Source organism: Carcharhinus amblyrhynchos, chromosome 12, assembly GCF_965287045.1.
Source record: "Carcharhinus amblyrhynchos chromosome 12, sCarAmb.v2.hapA, whole genome shotgun sequence".
In the NCBI taxonomy this organism is placed as follows: domain Eukaryota; kingdom Metazoa; phylum Chordata; class Chondrichthyes; order Carcharhiniformes; family Carcharhinidae; genus Carcharhinus; species Carcharhinus amblyrhynchos.
Genome location: NC_137335.1, coordinates 29,294,101 through 29,310,594, shown reverse-complemented (window position 1 = coordinate 29,310,594; position 16,494 = coordinate 29,294,101). Strand labels below are relative to the sequence as shown.

Genomic DNA, 16,494 nt, shown 5'->3' with positions numbered 1-16,494 from the left:
CCCCCCCCTCCCCGCCCCCCGCCTGGGGACGCAGATGCTCCCCAGAAGACTCCCCTCCAGCTCGCCTCTATCGCTGGCTTCCCTCCAGTCCCGACCAGATCCCAATGCAGTGTGGTAGCTGGACTCCCCACTGCCAGCAACTGTCCCTATGACCTGCCCCTTGGCACTGCCCCCGAGGCCCTACCCCCTTGGCAGTGCCTGATGCCCAGTGGGCAGTGCCAAGGTGCCCGTGAGGGCCCACCTTTGGCCCATGCCCGGGGGCACCACCCTCCACACCGCCTGACCCCCTAGGGGCCCCCAATTGCCTCCCTTCACTTGAGTGGGGTCTCCCGCTAGTTCCCTGAAAGAGGGGAGCTACTGTAAATCCACCAGAGAGAAATTATACTGGTGGAATGGGAGATGCTATCGGACCTGGAGACTTCAGTCCTGGGCCTGATAATCACATTCAAATAACATTATAATAAGATTTAAATCACTTACCTGCTGTTCCTGTCAGCTTCCAGTATGGTCCCGACTGCATTGTATATCCGTCGCTGGGAGAGCGTGCGCATTCGCGTATCCCATGAATCAGTGCATGTGCAATTCTCCCGGCCTGACCCGCCAAAAAATTAGCAGGTCGGGATGGGAGAATCATGGCCTGTGCCACTGTGTTGCCCCTTTGTCTTTATAGAGAAACAAAATAATTTGCACTATGTCTTTCCTTATAGTTGTGCCAATTCCAGTATTCAGAAGAATGACTCTACCTGTTCTTTCTCTGTTTCTCTGTGAAGGATGTCCAGATTGTAGACTGAAGGAGAACACACGTTTCTCAAGAACAGGAGTGCCCATCTTCCAGTGTAAAGGCTGTTGCTTCTCCCGTGCTTATCCCACACCAATGCGGTCCAAAAAAACAATGCTGGTTCCCAAGAATATCACTTCAGAGGCAACATGCTGTGTTGCTAAATTATTTTCCAGGGTAAGCTTTTGAATGAAGTAGAAAATCTTACTACAAGATGAGACTGAAAACATACTCCTTTCTTTCACCTAAACAGTTGGCTCACTAAATAAAATACATTTGAGGGATAGTTTTGTCAGGTTATGTTCCTGGTGTAGACCCTAAGTAAATGTAAGTACAGGATGGAGCTAAGTATTTTTATATAAGATGTCATATATCCTAATAACACCCTAATGAAAGTTTGTGTGTTATGGTCAATCATCCATTACCTCTGTGATAATGTGTAGGGAAGCACTGAAAATGAGGAATATTTATTATATCAAATGTATGAAATAATAAAACATAATCTTTTACATGACTTGCATATGAGACATGGATATCAATAATATTCATATATTTCTTAGATATCTTTTCTGCTTAAGCTTGTCTCTGAGTAAATTGAAGAGCTTCCCTCTTAAGCTTTTAGAAATCGAATTCTAGCACCTTTAATTATGTGGGACAAATGTGTGGGAAAGATGCCATAATTATTACCTTGTGTGATTTCTGTTAATGCAGCCTTTCTGTGTCTGTCTATTGTTTCTTATCCCGTGTTTATTGTAAAGGAGATATCATAGAATCCCTACAGTATAGAAAGAGGCCATTCGGCCCATCAAGTCTGCACCGACCACAATCCCACCCAGACCCTACTCCCATATCCCTATATATTTACCCACTAATCCCTCTAACTTACACATCTCAGGACACTAAGGGCAATTTTTTTTTAGCATGGCCAATCAACCTAACCAGCTCATCTTTGGACTGTGGGAGGAAACCGGAGCACCCAGAGGAAACCCATGCAGACGTAAGGAGAATATGCAAACTCTACACAGATAGTGACCCAAGCTGGGAATCGAACCCAGGTCGCTGGAGCTGTGAAGCAGCAGTGCTAACCACTGTGCTACCGTGCCACTCATATAATCTTAAATAAATTTCACACTCACCACCACGTCTCTTGCCCACTGTTGACATGTAAAACCAGTTTGGCTAGCTTTGTGTCCCTCTATATAGCAAATTCTCCCATCTGTGTCCTATTAGAAAGGTTAAATAACGCAGTGTCAAAGCTTTAACCAAGTAAATAGGAGGAGGCAGTGGGGAGGGGATTTACAAGAAATATAAGCAGCCTAAATGTAAACAAAACAGAACTAGAGAATTTAGGAAAGAATAAAGTAAAGGGAGACACTGATGTACAAGGGAATAAATAAAAGTTTTAGAACAGGAATCTAAAAAGATGCTTAAATAAAGTGAGAAGGAATTCAATGAAAAATGTAATAAGGAAAGGGAGCTGAAACAGTCATATTTTGGGAGGAACCAGGATAGGAATTCTTGAGGTTTGGCGACAGAAAAATCAGGACCAGGAATTAAACATTGCAGGGTATAATTAGAAAAGATAGGGGTGCAAGGGGAGGTGGAGAAGCAAATAGGGGTAACGTAATAGCAGCAGCAAAAAGGAAGACTGCTATCAGTGAGACAAAAATAGAACTCATTTGAATAATGATAAAATATAACAAAAGATCTATCACACTAATAGGTGTGGTTTACAGATTACTTAATAGTGGAGGGGAGGTGGAAGAAGAGTATGCTGGTAACGGGAGGGGATGGGTAGGTCAGAGAACAGATAACCCTGAGGAAGAGTGCAACAAATTTGGGTGGCACGGTTGCACAGTGCTTAACACTGCTGCCTCACAGGGTTCAATTCCGGCCTCGGATCACTCTGTGGAGTTTGCACGCTCTCCTCGTGTCTGCATGGATTTCCTCCAGGTGCTCCGGTTTCCTCCCACATTCCAAAGATGTGTTAGGTTGATAGCCTATGGTAAATTGACCCTAGGGGATTAGCAGGGTAATTATGTGGGATTACAAGAATAGGGCCTCAGTGGGAATGTGGTCAGTGCAGACTTGATGGGCCAAATGGCCCATTGTGGGGATTCTATTCTATGAAATTACTGGAACATAATTAATGAACTTGTAGAATGAGAAAATGATTAACAAATGAAGCTTGATGCAGGTAGCACATTTTGGTTGGAAAAATAGGGAGGTCACCTATTACTTGGAAAGTGCAAGCCAGGTTTGGTAGAGGAACAAAGGGATCTCTGAGTACAAGTACATCAATAACTAAATGTTATGCTGCAGGTTAATAAGGCCCACAGATACATTTCTGGAGGGAGAAACTGGAAAGTAGAAAGTTACATTAAACCTTGGTTAGACTACATTTGAGCATAGAATTCTGCTCATTGTATTATTAAAAAAACGTATAGTGGCACTGGAAATGGTGCAGAGAAGATTTACAAGGATGTTGCCAGAGATGTGTGGATATACATATCAAGATTTGTTAAAACAAGGCCAATGGAAGATGTTGATGGAGTAGATGCAGAAGGAATGTTTCCTCTTAAGGGCGTCAATGTAAGATAGTTACATGGGAACTCAGAAGAAACCTCTTTACCCAAAGCGAGGTGTAAATGTGGAACTTATTATGATAAGGAGTGGATGAAACGAATAATATCACTGTATTTAAGGGGAACTAGACAGCATGAGCGAGAACGGAACAGATAGTGATGATGGTATATTTAGATGGGGAAAGATGGAAGGAGTCTCAGGTAGACATACATTGTACCATGGATTATTTGGGATGACCTATTCTTGTGCCAGATATCCAGTAAAATCCTATGTAGTTTTTTAAGCACTCAAAATGTACCCTATATAACGCTAATTGGATTATTCTACTTAATAATCTGTGCAAGTTTACCTCAGAATGGAGGTATAACATTATTGCATTGAATCCATTGTATGCTTTAGTTCAGCAAAGCTCCAAGTTGGGGGCCTCACTTTGCACCTTTTAGTCCCATTGATGCCAGGTTATTAGTGCCCACCAGAATACCCAGGCTGCAGGATTCAGCGTCATCATCAGGATGCCCCAGGTCCAGGGGATGACCGATATGTTGCCCTGCAAGCATCATCTTGATGGGGGTGCCCTTCATCAATGGGAAGGGTTCTATTTTCTGAGCATCCAGCTGGTGCGCAACCACAGCATTGCTGTCCCAACACTGGATAAACCCATGTTGGGAAGCCACAAATTGAGGCAGGGACAACTGCAAATTTGAATCTCCCTGCTGATTCCCGCTGGCCACCAATTTGACTGGCATAGGAGACAAGATGAGTCAAAGTGACGTTGGGTTCAGCCTTTTAAATGCCTACCTCATTTTTGAATTTCCATGAATTTGAAATCTTCAATGATTTTCTGAAGCCTAATCTGTCTCTGATTTGGGAAGCTTTTGGACAGGTAAAGTTTTAAAAGCTCTTGCAAACTTCTAATGCCATAATAGGATGCCATATATTATAAATGCTGTGATTGATTATAGAGCTCTATCCTTAAATCTCTCAGACTAGAAAATGCCAGGTTTGCACTGAGTCATGGCTATGATAGGGCAGACGTCTTCACTGTTCGATGAGTAGGTAGGGGTGAAGAAGGTTTCCAGGTTTCCTACTTCTGATTGATATCCAGTGAATCCTGCTGAATATCTCCGTCTATATGCTAATAGAAAATGGTTTAACTGCAATGTTTCCTACAGTTGAATAGCTTTTTAGAACTCATTGCTATGACTCACACATGAGTAATTACCAGTTGAGTAAGGTGTTGAAAGGGAAGGATTGCTGCGAAACTGTACCTCAGTGAAAGGAGCAACCACTGATTGATGAACATGGATAACTCCAATAAGGAAATGTGTATGCTAGTGACATTCTGTTATTTCTTAATATTTTTAGGTGACACTAATGGGAAACCTGAAGATTGAAAATCACACGGAATGCCATTGTAGCACTTGTTACTATCACAAGTCCTAAGAATGTAAAGGAGCCTGAGAAAAGAAAGCATATGAAAGTGCATGTGCTCTTCATTGCTTCATATAAGTGGTTATCCAATGTAACTTCATGAATTTAAACTATGTACTGCTATGTAACCAAAATGTTATAACTAATAAACTTACCTTCTCAGATTTGTGTCATTTCACAACATCAAGCAACTGAGTTTCTGTTTTCAATTAAACTCATGTTTGAAAAACTGCGAGAAAACAAGAAATAGAAGCTGGAGTAGACAATATAGCCTGACGAGTCTGCTTTGGCTTATGATCATGGCTGATCTTGGGCTTTAACTCCACTTTCATACCCAATCTCCAATTGATTCCTTGAGAGACGGAAACCTGCAGCTGCATTTCAGTGTAAGCTCAAAATATATATTTCAGATATTCAGGTGATTAATAAATAAACTTTTATGCTATGCCTTGCATAACCCCGGCACTCGAGTGTGGGGAGGTCCTGATAGGCAAGGTTCAAATGGAGCAAACCCCTTGCACAGATGAGGATGAGTCTGAAGAGGAGGAGACTGAGCCACGCCAGGCAGCAGTACTAATCAGTGCACAGGATGCTTTGAATGCCAGGGACTCTCAGAATTTGATAATAATGTGAAAACTTAACTAGAAATCACAGTTTGAACTACAAGACCATCCCGGCTGCCTTCATCTTCTATTGGTATCTCTTACTCATCAATATCATGTACTAATATGGAGGTACCAAATGAAACCAATCAGGTCGGCTCACATAAGAAGAAACTCCTATAGGAGCATGAAATCAAAGATTAAAACCAGCACATCACAAACATGAAACATTAATTTAGTTGAAGTCACAAATGCAAAAAAGTTATTTGATAAATTAAGAAATTTCACTGCTATCAAAACTAAATATTCACCCTTGTGAGCCTATATGTGACTAATGTGTTTTTTTTACAAGTGTTACAGCATGCTACCCCATCTCTCAGTGCCAGCTGTGTAGAAAGATAAGCTGTTGACACCTATAATCCCTTTGCCTGGGATAACTTCAGTGGGTGTCTTCTGGTCACCTGAAACTGTGAGGTGGGAATCTCTGGCACAATGGCAGGAGGCTCATTTGTCACCAAAGTATTCTGAGGCATTCAATGGCAGCAGGACAGAGGAGACGGACCCTATCAGAGGCGTCCTGAGAGGTGCCCCCAACGGCAGCAGCAGCTCCCTGCTTTCCTGAGAGTAGTAAAAAGTCTGACAACACCAGGTTTTAGTCCAACCGATTAATTTCTGGCCAGAACTCTCCATTCACCTGACGAAGAGGGAAACCTCGAAAGCTTGTGTGTTTACTATCAAATAAATCGGTTGGACTAAAACCTGGTGTTGTCAGACTTTTTACCGTGTTTACCCCAGTCCAACGCTGGCACATCCACATCATTCCTGAGAGTAACCACGGCCTGGAGGTGATATTAAGATCCTCTTCCTCCTCTTTCCATGGCTTGGAGCACCAGGTCTCAGAGACTGTGCGATTGGGTTCAGTTCAGAATGCATACCCATGCCTCCCATCATTGAGCTGCTTGGTTTGGCTGACCATGACAGTCACCAGTCTCTCAATGGAATAAGCATGCTTTTTGAGTGGCGGGCAACTGCAGTGCTCATGGCCTGGATGAACTCTTGATGTGAAGATGCTGGTGTTGGACTGGAGTAAACAGTAAGAAGTCTCACAATACCAGGTTAAAGTCCAACCAGTTTATTTGATAGTAAATCCACAAGCTTTTGGAAACGCTGTTCCTTTGTCAGGTGTGTGGAAGGTTTTGATTGAAGAAGGGCATATAAAGGCACAGTTTATAGAATACTGATTAGAATGCAAGTCTTTACAGCTAACCTGCTATTCAAGTCTTAAAGATGTAGACAATGTGAGTGGAGATAGCATTAGGCATAGGTTAAAGAGATGTGTATTGTCTCCAGACAAGACAGTAAGTGAGATGTTGCAATTTCAGGCAAGTCATGGGGGTTACAGATTGTGTGATATGAGCCCAAGATCCCGGTTGAGGCTGGCCTCGTGTGCGGAACTTGGCTATCAGTCTCTGCTCAGCGACTCTGCGCTGTCATGTGTCGTGAAGGTCGCCTTGGAGAATGCTTACCTGAAGATCAGAGGCCGAATGCCCGTGACCGCTGAAGTATTTGCCAAGAGAAAGGGAACAGTCTTGCCTGGTGATTGTCGAGTGATGTTCATTCATCTGTTGTCGTAGCGTCTGCATGGTCTCTGCAATGTACCATGCTTTGGGACATCCCTTCCTGCAGCGTATTAGGTGCACAATGTTGGCTGAGTTGCAAGAGTATGTGCCGTGTACCTGGTGGATGGTATTCTCACGTGAGATGATGTGCGGTTGTTTGAAGCACAACCTCAAACAGACCATTGTTTGCTGCAAACTACCCAGCCTTCAGAAGAACATAAGAACATAAGAAATAGGGGCAGAAGTAGGCCATCTAGCCCTTCAAGCCTGCCCCGTCATTCAATAAGATCATGGCTGATCTGTCGTGGCTCAGTTCCACATTCCCGCCCTCTCCCCATAACCCTTAATCCCCTCTCTTATCAAAAACCCATCAACCCGCGTCTTAAAAATATTTAGCAAGGCAGCCTCCACCACCTCAACGGGCAGAGAATTCCACAGATTCACCACCCTTTGAGTGAAGAAGTTCCTCCTCAACGTTCTAAACTGCCCCCCCCCTTTATCTTGAGGCTGTGCCCCCTAGTCCTACTGTCTTTTTTCAGCGGGAAGAGTCTCTCCACCTCTATCCTATCCATCCCATTCATCATCTTATATGTCTCAATGAGATCTCCCCTCATTCTTCTAAACTCTAACGAGTACAAGCCTAATTTATTCAGCCTCTCCTCATAGCTCAACCCCCTCAACTCCGGTATCAGCCTAGTAAACCTCCTCTGCACTCCCTCCAAGGCCAAAATATCCTTGCGTAAGTACGGCGACCAAAACTGCAGCTGCGGCCTCACCAATGCCGCAGCAAGACCTCCCTACTTTTATATTCAATCCCCCTTGCTATGAAGGCCAGCATCCCATTAGCCTCCCTGACCACCTGCTGCACCTGCAGTGACCACAATACCACACAACCCTGCCACAGCAACCTCTGCAAGACATGCCGGATCATCGACACGGATTACATCATCTGTACTTGTCCATTCTGTCCATGCCCTCATAACCTTGTAGACTTCCATCAGGTCACCCCCTCAACCTCTGTCGTTCCAGTGAGAACAAACCAAATTTCTCCAACATCTCCTCATAGCTAATGTACTCCATACCAGGCAACATCTGGGTAAATCTTCTCTGTACTCTCTCCAAAGCCTTCACATCCTTCTGGTAGTGTGGCAACCAGAATTGAATACTATATTCCAACTGCGGCCTGACTAAAGTTCTGTAAAACAGCAACATGGCTTGCCAATTTTTAAACTCAATGCTCTGGCCCAGCGGTCTCCAGACTCCAATCAGGATGTGGCCTGCTGTAGGCCAGATGTGGCCTACGGGCTGTAGTTTGGAGACCCCTGCTCTGGCCGATGAAGGCAAGCATGCCATGTGCCTTCTTGACTACCTTCTCCACCTGCATTGCCACTTTCAGTGACCTGTGTACTGTACACCCAGATCCCTCTACCTATCAATACTCTTAAGGGTTCTGCCATTTACTGTATATTTCCCATTTGTATTAGTCCTTCCAAAATGCATTACCTCACGTTTGTCCGGATTAAACTCCATCTGCCATCTTTCCGCCCAAGTCTCCAACCAATCTATATTTTGCTGTATCCTCTGACGGTCCTCATTGCTATCCACAAATCCACCAACATTTGTGACATCTGCAGACTTACTAATCAAACTAAGTTACACTTTCTTTCAAATCATTTATACATATTACAAACAGCAAAGGTCCCAGCACTAATCCCTAAGGAATGCCACTTGTCACAGTCCTCCATTCAGAAACATACATTAACCTCTGTCTTCTATGACCAAGCCAGTTCTGTATCCATCTTGCCAGCTCACCTATGATCCCATGCAACATCACCTTCTGTACCAATCTGCCATGAGGGACCTTACTGAAGTCCATGTAGACAACATCCACTGCCCTGCCCTCTTCAATCATCCTCGTCACTTCCTCGAAAAATTTGATCAAATTGGTAAGACACGACCTCCCCTTCACAAAACCATGTTGCTTCTCGCTAATACATCCACTTATTTCCAAGTGGGAGTAAATCCTTTCTCAAGGAATCCTCTCCAATAAATTCCCTACTGCTGATGTAAGGCTCACTGGCCTGTAATTACTCAGAGTATCCTTGCTACCCTTTTTAAACAAAGGAACAACACTGGCAATGCTCCAATCCTTTAGGACCTCCCCTGTACCCAGTGAAGATATGAAGATTTCTCTCAAGGCCCTAGCAATTTCTTCCCTTGCCTCTCTCAGTATTCTGGGGTATATCCCATCAGGCCCTGGGGACTTGTCTACTTTAATGTTTCTCAAGAACCCCAATATCTCCTCCTTTTAGCTTACAAGAAAACCTGTCATTTGTCTGTTCCTGACAGTTGCAGGTGTTAAAAATCTTTGACTTTAAAGTATGCTATTTTCAGTCAGTCAAGAGGTGCAAAATATAGGAACCATCTCTATCAATTTCCCCCATCGGTAACGTAACATCATTATTGTCACATTAGCATACCGTGAAAACTATTATTTCTTGCGCGCTGTGCAGACGAAGCATACCATTCATAGAGAAGGAAAGGACAGAGTGCAGAATATAGTGTTACAGTCATAGCTAGGGTGCAGAGAAAGATCAACTTAATGCAAGATAAGTCCATTCAAAAGTCTGACAGCAGCAGGGAAGAAGCTGTCCTTGAGTCGGTTGGTACGTGACCTCAGACCTTGTATCTTTTCCCTGAAGGAAGAAAGTGGAAAAGAGAATGTTTGGGGTGTGTGGGGCCCTTAATTATGCTGGCTGCTTTGCTGAGGCTGTGGGAAGTGTAGGCAGAGTCAATGGATGGGAGGCTGGTTTGAATGATGGATTGGGCTACATTCACAACATTGTGTAGTTCCTTGCGGTCTTGGGCAGAGCAGGAGCCATACCAAGCTGTGATACAACCAGAAATAATGCTTTCTATGGTGCATCTGTAAAAGTTGGTGAGAGTTGTCGCTGACATGCCATATGAGAAACAACTATTAACCATGAGTTTTCTGTCCCGAAGCCTGTTTTTAAAATCCTATTTGACAGTGATCCTCCTATTCAATGAAGCTCAATTTTGTTAATTAGCCTTTACGTGGTACTTAAAGAGCAAAGAACAAAGAACAAAATCAGCCTGGGAAACAGGCCCTTCGGCCCAACGAGCCCACACCGCCATCTCAACACCACCTCTCTACCCATGACCCCTATCTAATGTTTTATGGCCATCCAGATTGAGGGAAAACTGATTTAGGGACAATTTATTCCTGCCAATCAGCCTAACAGCACATCTTTGGGGTGTGGGAAGAAACCGGAGCACCCGGAGAAAACCCACGCAAGCACGGGGAGAATGCGCAAACTCCCACTGACACCGGCCCAAATCCATGTGTCTGCACAGCAAACAGTGATGGTCACTGAGCTGTCGTCTTGCCCAGTATCTTGTCCAGTTTAGGCACACACTAACGACATGAAGCACTAGGCCAATCTCGAACAACCAAGAGCAGCCCCAGTACGACCCATCACGTGTATGCCCCTCGGACACGAGGTGGACCGACTTAAAACCTGTGAATGAAAAGAGAAAAACATTATTATCATACTATACCCATTTACATTACCAGGGACGCCCCAATGCTAATGACCCTTATTTAAAGGTTCTCCTATATCCACCCATCTCCAACTCAGTCATGTGCCTGTCTAAGTTACTCTTAAAGGACTCTAGCGTGTTTGCCTCCACCACCTTACTTGGCAGAGCATTCCATACCCCCACTACCCTCTGTGTGAAAAACCTCCCTCTAATATCTGTGTTGTACCACTCCCCCCTCACCTTAAGTCCGTGGCCCCTTGTCCTACGTGACTCTATTATAGGAAATAGCTTACCTCTGTTTACTCTATCTATACCCTTCATAATCTTATATACCTCTATTATCTATTATACTTCATCAAACACTTTCTTAAAATCTATTTGGAAAACATCCATTGCTTTCCTTTCATTATCCTTCTCTGTTATTTCATCAAAATAAAATTAATTAGACCAAACGTGATCTGCCTTTTACAAATCTGCAGGATCTCCACAAGTAACTCAAATTTCTCCAAGGACCTCTTTTCTCCAGCAGCAGTTGATATTTGTCTCAGGTGTGCGTCCCTGGAAACAGCCCATAGAGCACAGAGTCCTGTGTCACCGAGCTGCTTGGGATGAACCTCGACAAATACCACTGTGTCTCACTCCAGACCTTCTTTGCAAAGGTACATTCCACAAGGAGGCGTGCGACCTTCTCTTCACCCCTGTCAATTTCCATGAACTGGCACCTCTCCCATATCTCAGGAAGATTAGAAGATTATGAAAAGCCTTTTCACTATTTCCATCCCACTTGCATTAGCAACCTGGGACACAAGCCTTCTGGACTAGGCAACTGATCCACTCCAAGTGTAACAATTCTTTCCAGTATGTCTTCATTACATCAATTTATACCCTATCTTTATCACCTTCTCTTCTATCAATGTTTTGTCAACAAACTCTTCTGATACAATGTACTCATTTAGCCTTGCCTCCCATCTAAAAATGTATCACCCTGTTTGTCCTTGAGGCCCTAGCCCACTTCTTACTATCTATTTACTATTTATGTACCAGTAGAACATTTTTGGGTTAATTTGTATGTTAGCATGTTCACAACTTCCTGATAAGAATGGGTAGAAAACAAAGCTCGCTGGCAGTAACATAAATTTGAGTAATTCTTCTGGTTCAGAGTGGAATAGGAGGATACTGTCGAGTAGTAATTTTAGAAAGTTGTTACTGGATCTTACAGCAGGGGGAGCTCCAAAGCAGCTGAAGAGACAGAAGTTTTTCCATTAGGCCAGTATTTCAGACTAAAAGGTCAAGCTTTAGCTCCATGGAATTGGATTAAACTAAATTTATTGTTCATGATAGAAATCTTCATGTCTCATGCCGAGGGGGGCTTGCGCCTTGTTCTTGACAGAAATTTCTAAATGTTTTACTGCAGAACTTCACTTGACCCAAATATGAGGCACAGATTCTCTGACTTCCACTTTCATCTGTCAGTTTTTGGTGTCATAGAATGAGGGCTTTGCAACTTCTACCTTGAACAGAAAGCCGTTTGTCAATGTTTAGGGATTTCCCTTGATAACTGTTGCAACAAAGAGTTGTTTAGTGTCAGGCTAGTGACAATAACCTCCCTTCAGATTTGGCCCTGAGTAATTTTTGGACATACAAACTTTATTATCCATTGACTGACAAATAGTTTAATTTTATATAATTTCAACAGGCCATATTGTATGTTGAACTATTTATCTTTATCTTCTCATTACGTCTTATTCATTTTGATCAGCCTTGAAATCTTCCATAGATGGACTTCTGAATATGATTCAGAGCCACGTCACCCTTTAAGAGAAACATCTTCCATTCTTATTTTACTTAGCTAGCTTGGACTGTGCCAACATACAACATATGTATAGGTGCACGCTTGTTGAGGCCATATATTTAGGCATTGCGAACACTTCTGATCTTTTGGCCTTCATCTCTGTTTTAGAAGCTTTGGTCTATTTAATTTATAAGTATGGGGAGATGGTGGTAATGTTGCTAGCCTAGTAATCTAGAGACTCAGGCTAATGCTTTGTGGGCATGGGTTCAACTCCCATCATAGCAGCTGGTGGAATTTGAGTTCAGTTAATAAAAATCTGGAAAATGATACTAATCGAAGTAAGCTATGAAAACTTATTCAGTTCCGTAATCCTCTTTAGGGGAGAAAATCTGCCACAATGGATCTTAATGTGCAAACCAATATCCCATCAAGATAAAGCATCCCCTTTCTTATTCCCTGATGTTTCTGGGTCGGAACTAAAAATGTTTTTATTAATTAATATGACATGAACTCTACTAGTTGCTTGAGCAGCACTGGTATGCTGTGTCCAACTCAATAACATCTTGTTATAATTGTTTTTCTAACTTATCCACACTAATAGATAGTTTGTTATGTGAAATGTTTAGTATCACCCACATTCCAATCCTCACAGGTAAGGCCATGTGACTGGCCCAGGGCTGCCAGGCATAAATCTCTCAGGATTTTCCACAAGTCATCTAGCAATTATACTGGTTGCTTCTGTTATAAAGGGGGAGGTTAATCTCCTTTCTGAATACTAACTCAACCACGCAAAGGGAAGTATCTCCCTTTAAAATCCGTTAAAGAGTATGTGAGAAGGGGTAATATCTTAGGCAATTTTTGGTGGTTAAATCAAAATAACTACCTGAAAATCTCTCTGTAAAAACAAGTAAAACTTTATTTATTTAACTAACAGTGAACTATTAACTAAACTATTAACAAACTGAATAAAACAAACCAAATGCTGTTTGGATAATTATAATTCCCACTGACTAACAAAAAATATTTTAGTCACACTCAAAATTTCAACCAGGTTTGTCACCTTCCGGAGTCTTGTCTTATTTGATGATTTCTTCTGTCTTCACTTTCGAGATGACTATACCTGATTATGGCAAGGTCTACAAGACATAATAGGCTACAAGATGAAGGCATGTGAAATCGTCAGCTCCAATGCACCTCTCCCTGATGAGCTCAATGCATTCTATGCCTATTTTGAGCAAGAGGTCAGCGAGACCATGCCCTCTACCCCGGAAGCCCTGGATGAACCTGTATCTGGGGTCACCACTGCAGATGTCAAAGCAGCTTTCTTGAAGGTCAACCCATGGAAAGCAATTGGCCCGGATGGGCTACCTGGACGTGCATTCATGTCCTGCATGGATCAGCTGTTGGAGGGATTCACAGACATCTTTCATCTCTTTTTACAACAATCTGAGGTCCCTATCTGCTTCAAGAAGATGACCATCATCCTGGTATCTAAGAAAAACCAAGCAATGTTCCTTAATGACTATCGGCTGGTGGCTCTGACATCCATCATGATGAAGTTCTTTGAAAGGTTAGTCATGACATGAATCGAAGGGAGCACAGGAGTACAAATCAGGTACTCACCCGTGGATCCACCTAATTGTTCTCTGGAGCAGTATACTTGGTGGCTGGTGAGTCTTTGAATTTGCGATTTAGTTTTTTTTCTTCTATTGCCGGTTCACGGGGTTTTGTTTGTTTTCGCTTTCCGTAACGGGAGCTAGGCACGGGGGCAGTCAGGAAGGGAGCGTGGGAGTACAAAAAGAAGGCCACAGTAGACAGCGGGCAGCGTCGGGAGCGGGCAGTGGAGTGAGGTGGGTACAGAGTGAGTGCTGTAAGGGCTTTGGCTCACAGGGCTTAGGCGAGAGCAGGCTTAGGCAAGGTGAGTTACTGGTCCATTTTTCCCTGTTTTCCATTTCTGTGTCCATAACTCTAAGGGTGGTCAAATAAATGGCAGGGTCTTTGGGGAGATGCGTCAGTTGCATTAGGTGCAATATGTGGGAGTTCCTGGAGACAACACATCTCGCAAAAGTCCACATATGTACTAAATGTCTGGAGTTGCAGTGTTTGAGGGCCCGGGTTAGGCAATTAGAGCTGCATCTGGAAGATTTATTTTTAGTCAGGGAGAACAAGGCAATAACGAATAGGAACCATGGTCACGTGGAGATCCCAGAGCCTTGTGGGGAGATGGGTGGGTTACTGTTAGGAAGGGGAAAAAGAGGAGTCATGGTACTAAGACTACCCCAGAGGTAGTCTCCCAAAATATCAGGGGTAAGGCAACAGCTGGAGTAGAAAGGGCAAGAGAGGAAGACCAGAATGCCTCAGAGGGGAAGGAAGGGGGCTGGATGTGAGATAGTGGTGGGGGATGGGAGAGTTAAAGGAATTGATAGGCGGTTCTGTGGGCAAAAGTGGGACTCCAGGATGGTAGTCTGCCTCCCTGGAGCAGGGGTACAGGATGTGTCAGAGAGGGTAGAGGGAATTTTGAAGGGCCAAGGGACCCAGGCTGATGTAATTATACACACAGGAGAGAAGGACGTGGGAAGGAAGAGCAGGGGGGGAATATACGTAGGCAGTTCAGGGAGTTGGGGGCCAGGCTGAGATGCAGGGCCTCCAGGGTGGCATTCTCTGGGCTGCTGCCAATGCCCAGTAATAGTGGAGCTAAGAATAACGAGATGCTACAGCTGAATGTGTGGCTGAAGGGTTGGTACAGGACAGAGGGTTTTACTTTTGTAGAACATTGGGAAGTCTTTGTGAGGGAAGGGCACCTGTACAAGTGGGATGGGGAACATTTAAATGGGAAGGGCACAAATATTTTAGCTGGGAGGTTAGCTGGAGTGTTTCAGCAGGGTTTAAACTAATATGGAGGCGGGGTGGGGAGGAGACAGATAGCTCAACAGGCACTGGGATTAGGAGCAAGTTGGGTGACAGGGCAAGTCTAGATGAGACAAAAATCTCCCAGGAGGAGGATGATCCGAGTGGGCCTGTGGGTCTTCAGTGCATCTGTTTTAATGCGAGGAGTGTGGCGGGTAAAGCGGATGAACTTAAGGCCTTAATGCTTGCAAGGAATTTAGATGTGGTGGCAGTGACGGAGACGTGGTTAAAGGAAGGACAGGACTGGCAACTAAATATTCCTGGGTATAAGTGTTTTAGGTATGACAGGGGAGGGTCGAAAACAGGAGGGGGAGTGGCGCTGTTAGTTAGGGAGCAGATCACAGCGGTGCAGAGGGAGGATAATGTAGAGGGGTTAGGAATTGAGTCTCTGTGGGTGGAGTTGAGGAATAGGAAGGGAGCGATTACTATGCTAGGGGTGTACTACAGACCGCCCGACAGCCTGCGGGCAGTGGAAGAGGGTATACGTGAGACATTTTGGATAAGTGTAGGAAGAACAGGGTTGTTGCAGTGGGAGATTTTAATCTCCCTGGGGTGGATTGGAAGGTGCCTAGAGCTGGGGTTTCCGACGGGGAGGAATTCGTAAGATGTGTGCTGGAAGGGTCCTTGGACCAGTATGTAGATAGCCCGACTAGAGAGGGGGCTATGCTGGATTTAGTTTTGGGCAATGAGCCAGGTCAGGTGGTTGAGGTTGCAGTAGGTGAACATGTGGCTAATAGTGACCACAAGTCTGTCTAATTTAGGATACTAATGAAAAGGGATGAGTGCTGCCCTAAGGGGAGGGTGCTAAATTGGGGGAAGGCTAGATACAGCCAGATTAGGCAGGAGCTTAGGGATACAGACTGGGGTAGGCTGTTGGAGGGCAAGTCCACGTTAGGCACGTGGGAATCTTTCAAGGGAAAACTGAAATGGTTGCAGGAAAGACACGTACCGGTTAAGAGGAAGGATGGGAAAGGTAGGATTAGAGAGCCGTGGATTACTAGAGATATTGAGAACTTGGTCAGGAAGAAACAAGAGGCATATGTTAGGTCTAAGCAGCTGGGAACGGAGAGACCGTTGGAGGAGTACAGAGAGAGTAGGAGGGATCTCAAAAGGGAAGTTAGGAGGGCAAAAAGGGGGCATGAAATGGCTTTGGCAGGTAGGATTAAGGAAAATCCAAAGGCGTTTTACTCCTATGTTAGGAACAAGAGGGTGGCTAGG

At 44.0% G+C, this 16,494-nt stretch overlaps 1 protein-coding gene across 2 annotated transcripts in view; it reads left to right on the top strand.

Moving 5' to 3' along the window:
- The window catches only part of cga (glycoprotein hormones, alpha polypeptide), a 28,653-nt gene extending 23,735 nt beyond the window's left edge, over window positions 1–4,918 (top strand). For both annotated transcript variants that reach the window (XM_080199772.1, XM_080199773.1), the window contains 2 exons: window positions 771–955; window positions 4,730–4,918. In XM_080199772.1, coding sequence (XP_080055898.1) covers window positions 771–955; window positions 4,730–4,807 — 263 coding nt within the window. In that variant the 3' untranslated portion in view covers window positions 4,808–4,918. The remainder of the gene's footprint in view (window positions 1–770; window positions 956–4,729) is intronic.
- Window positions 4,919–16,494: the final 11,576 nt, after the last annotated feature.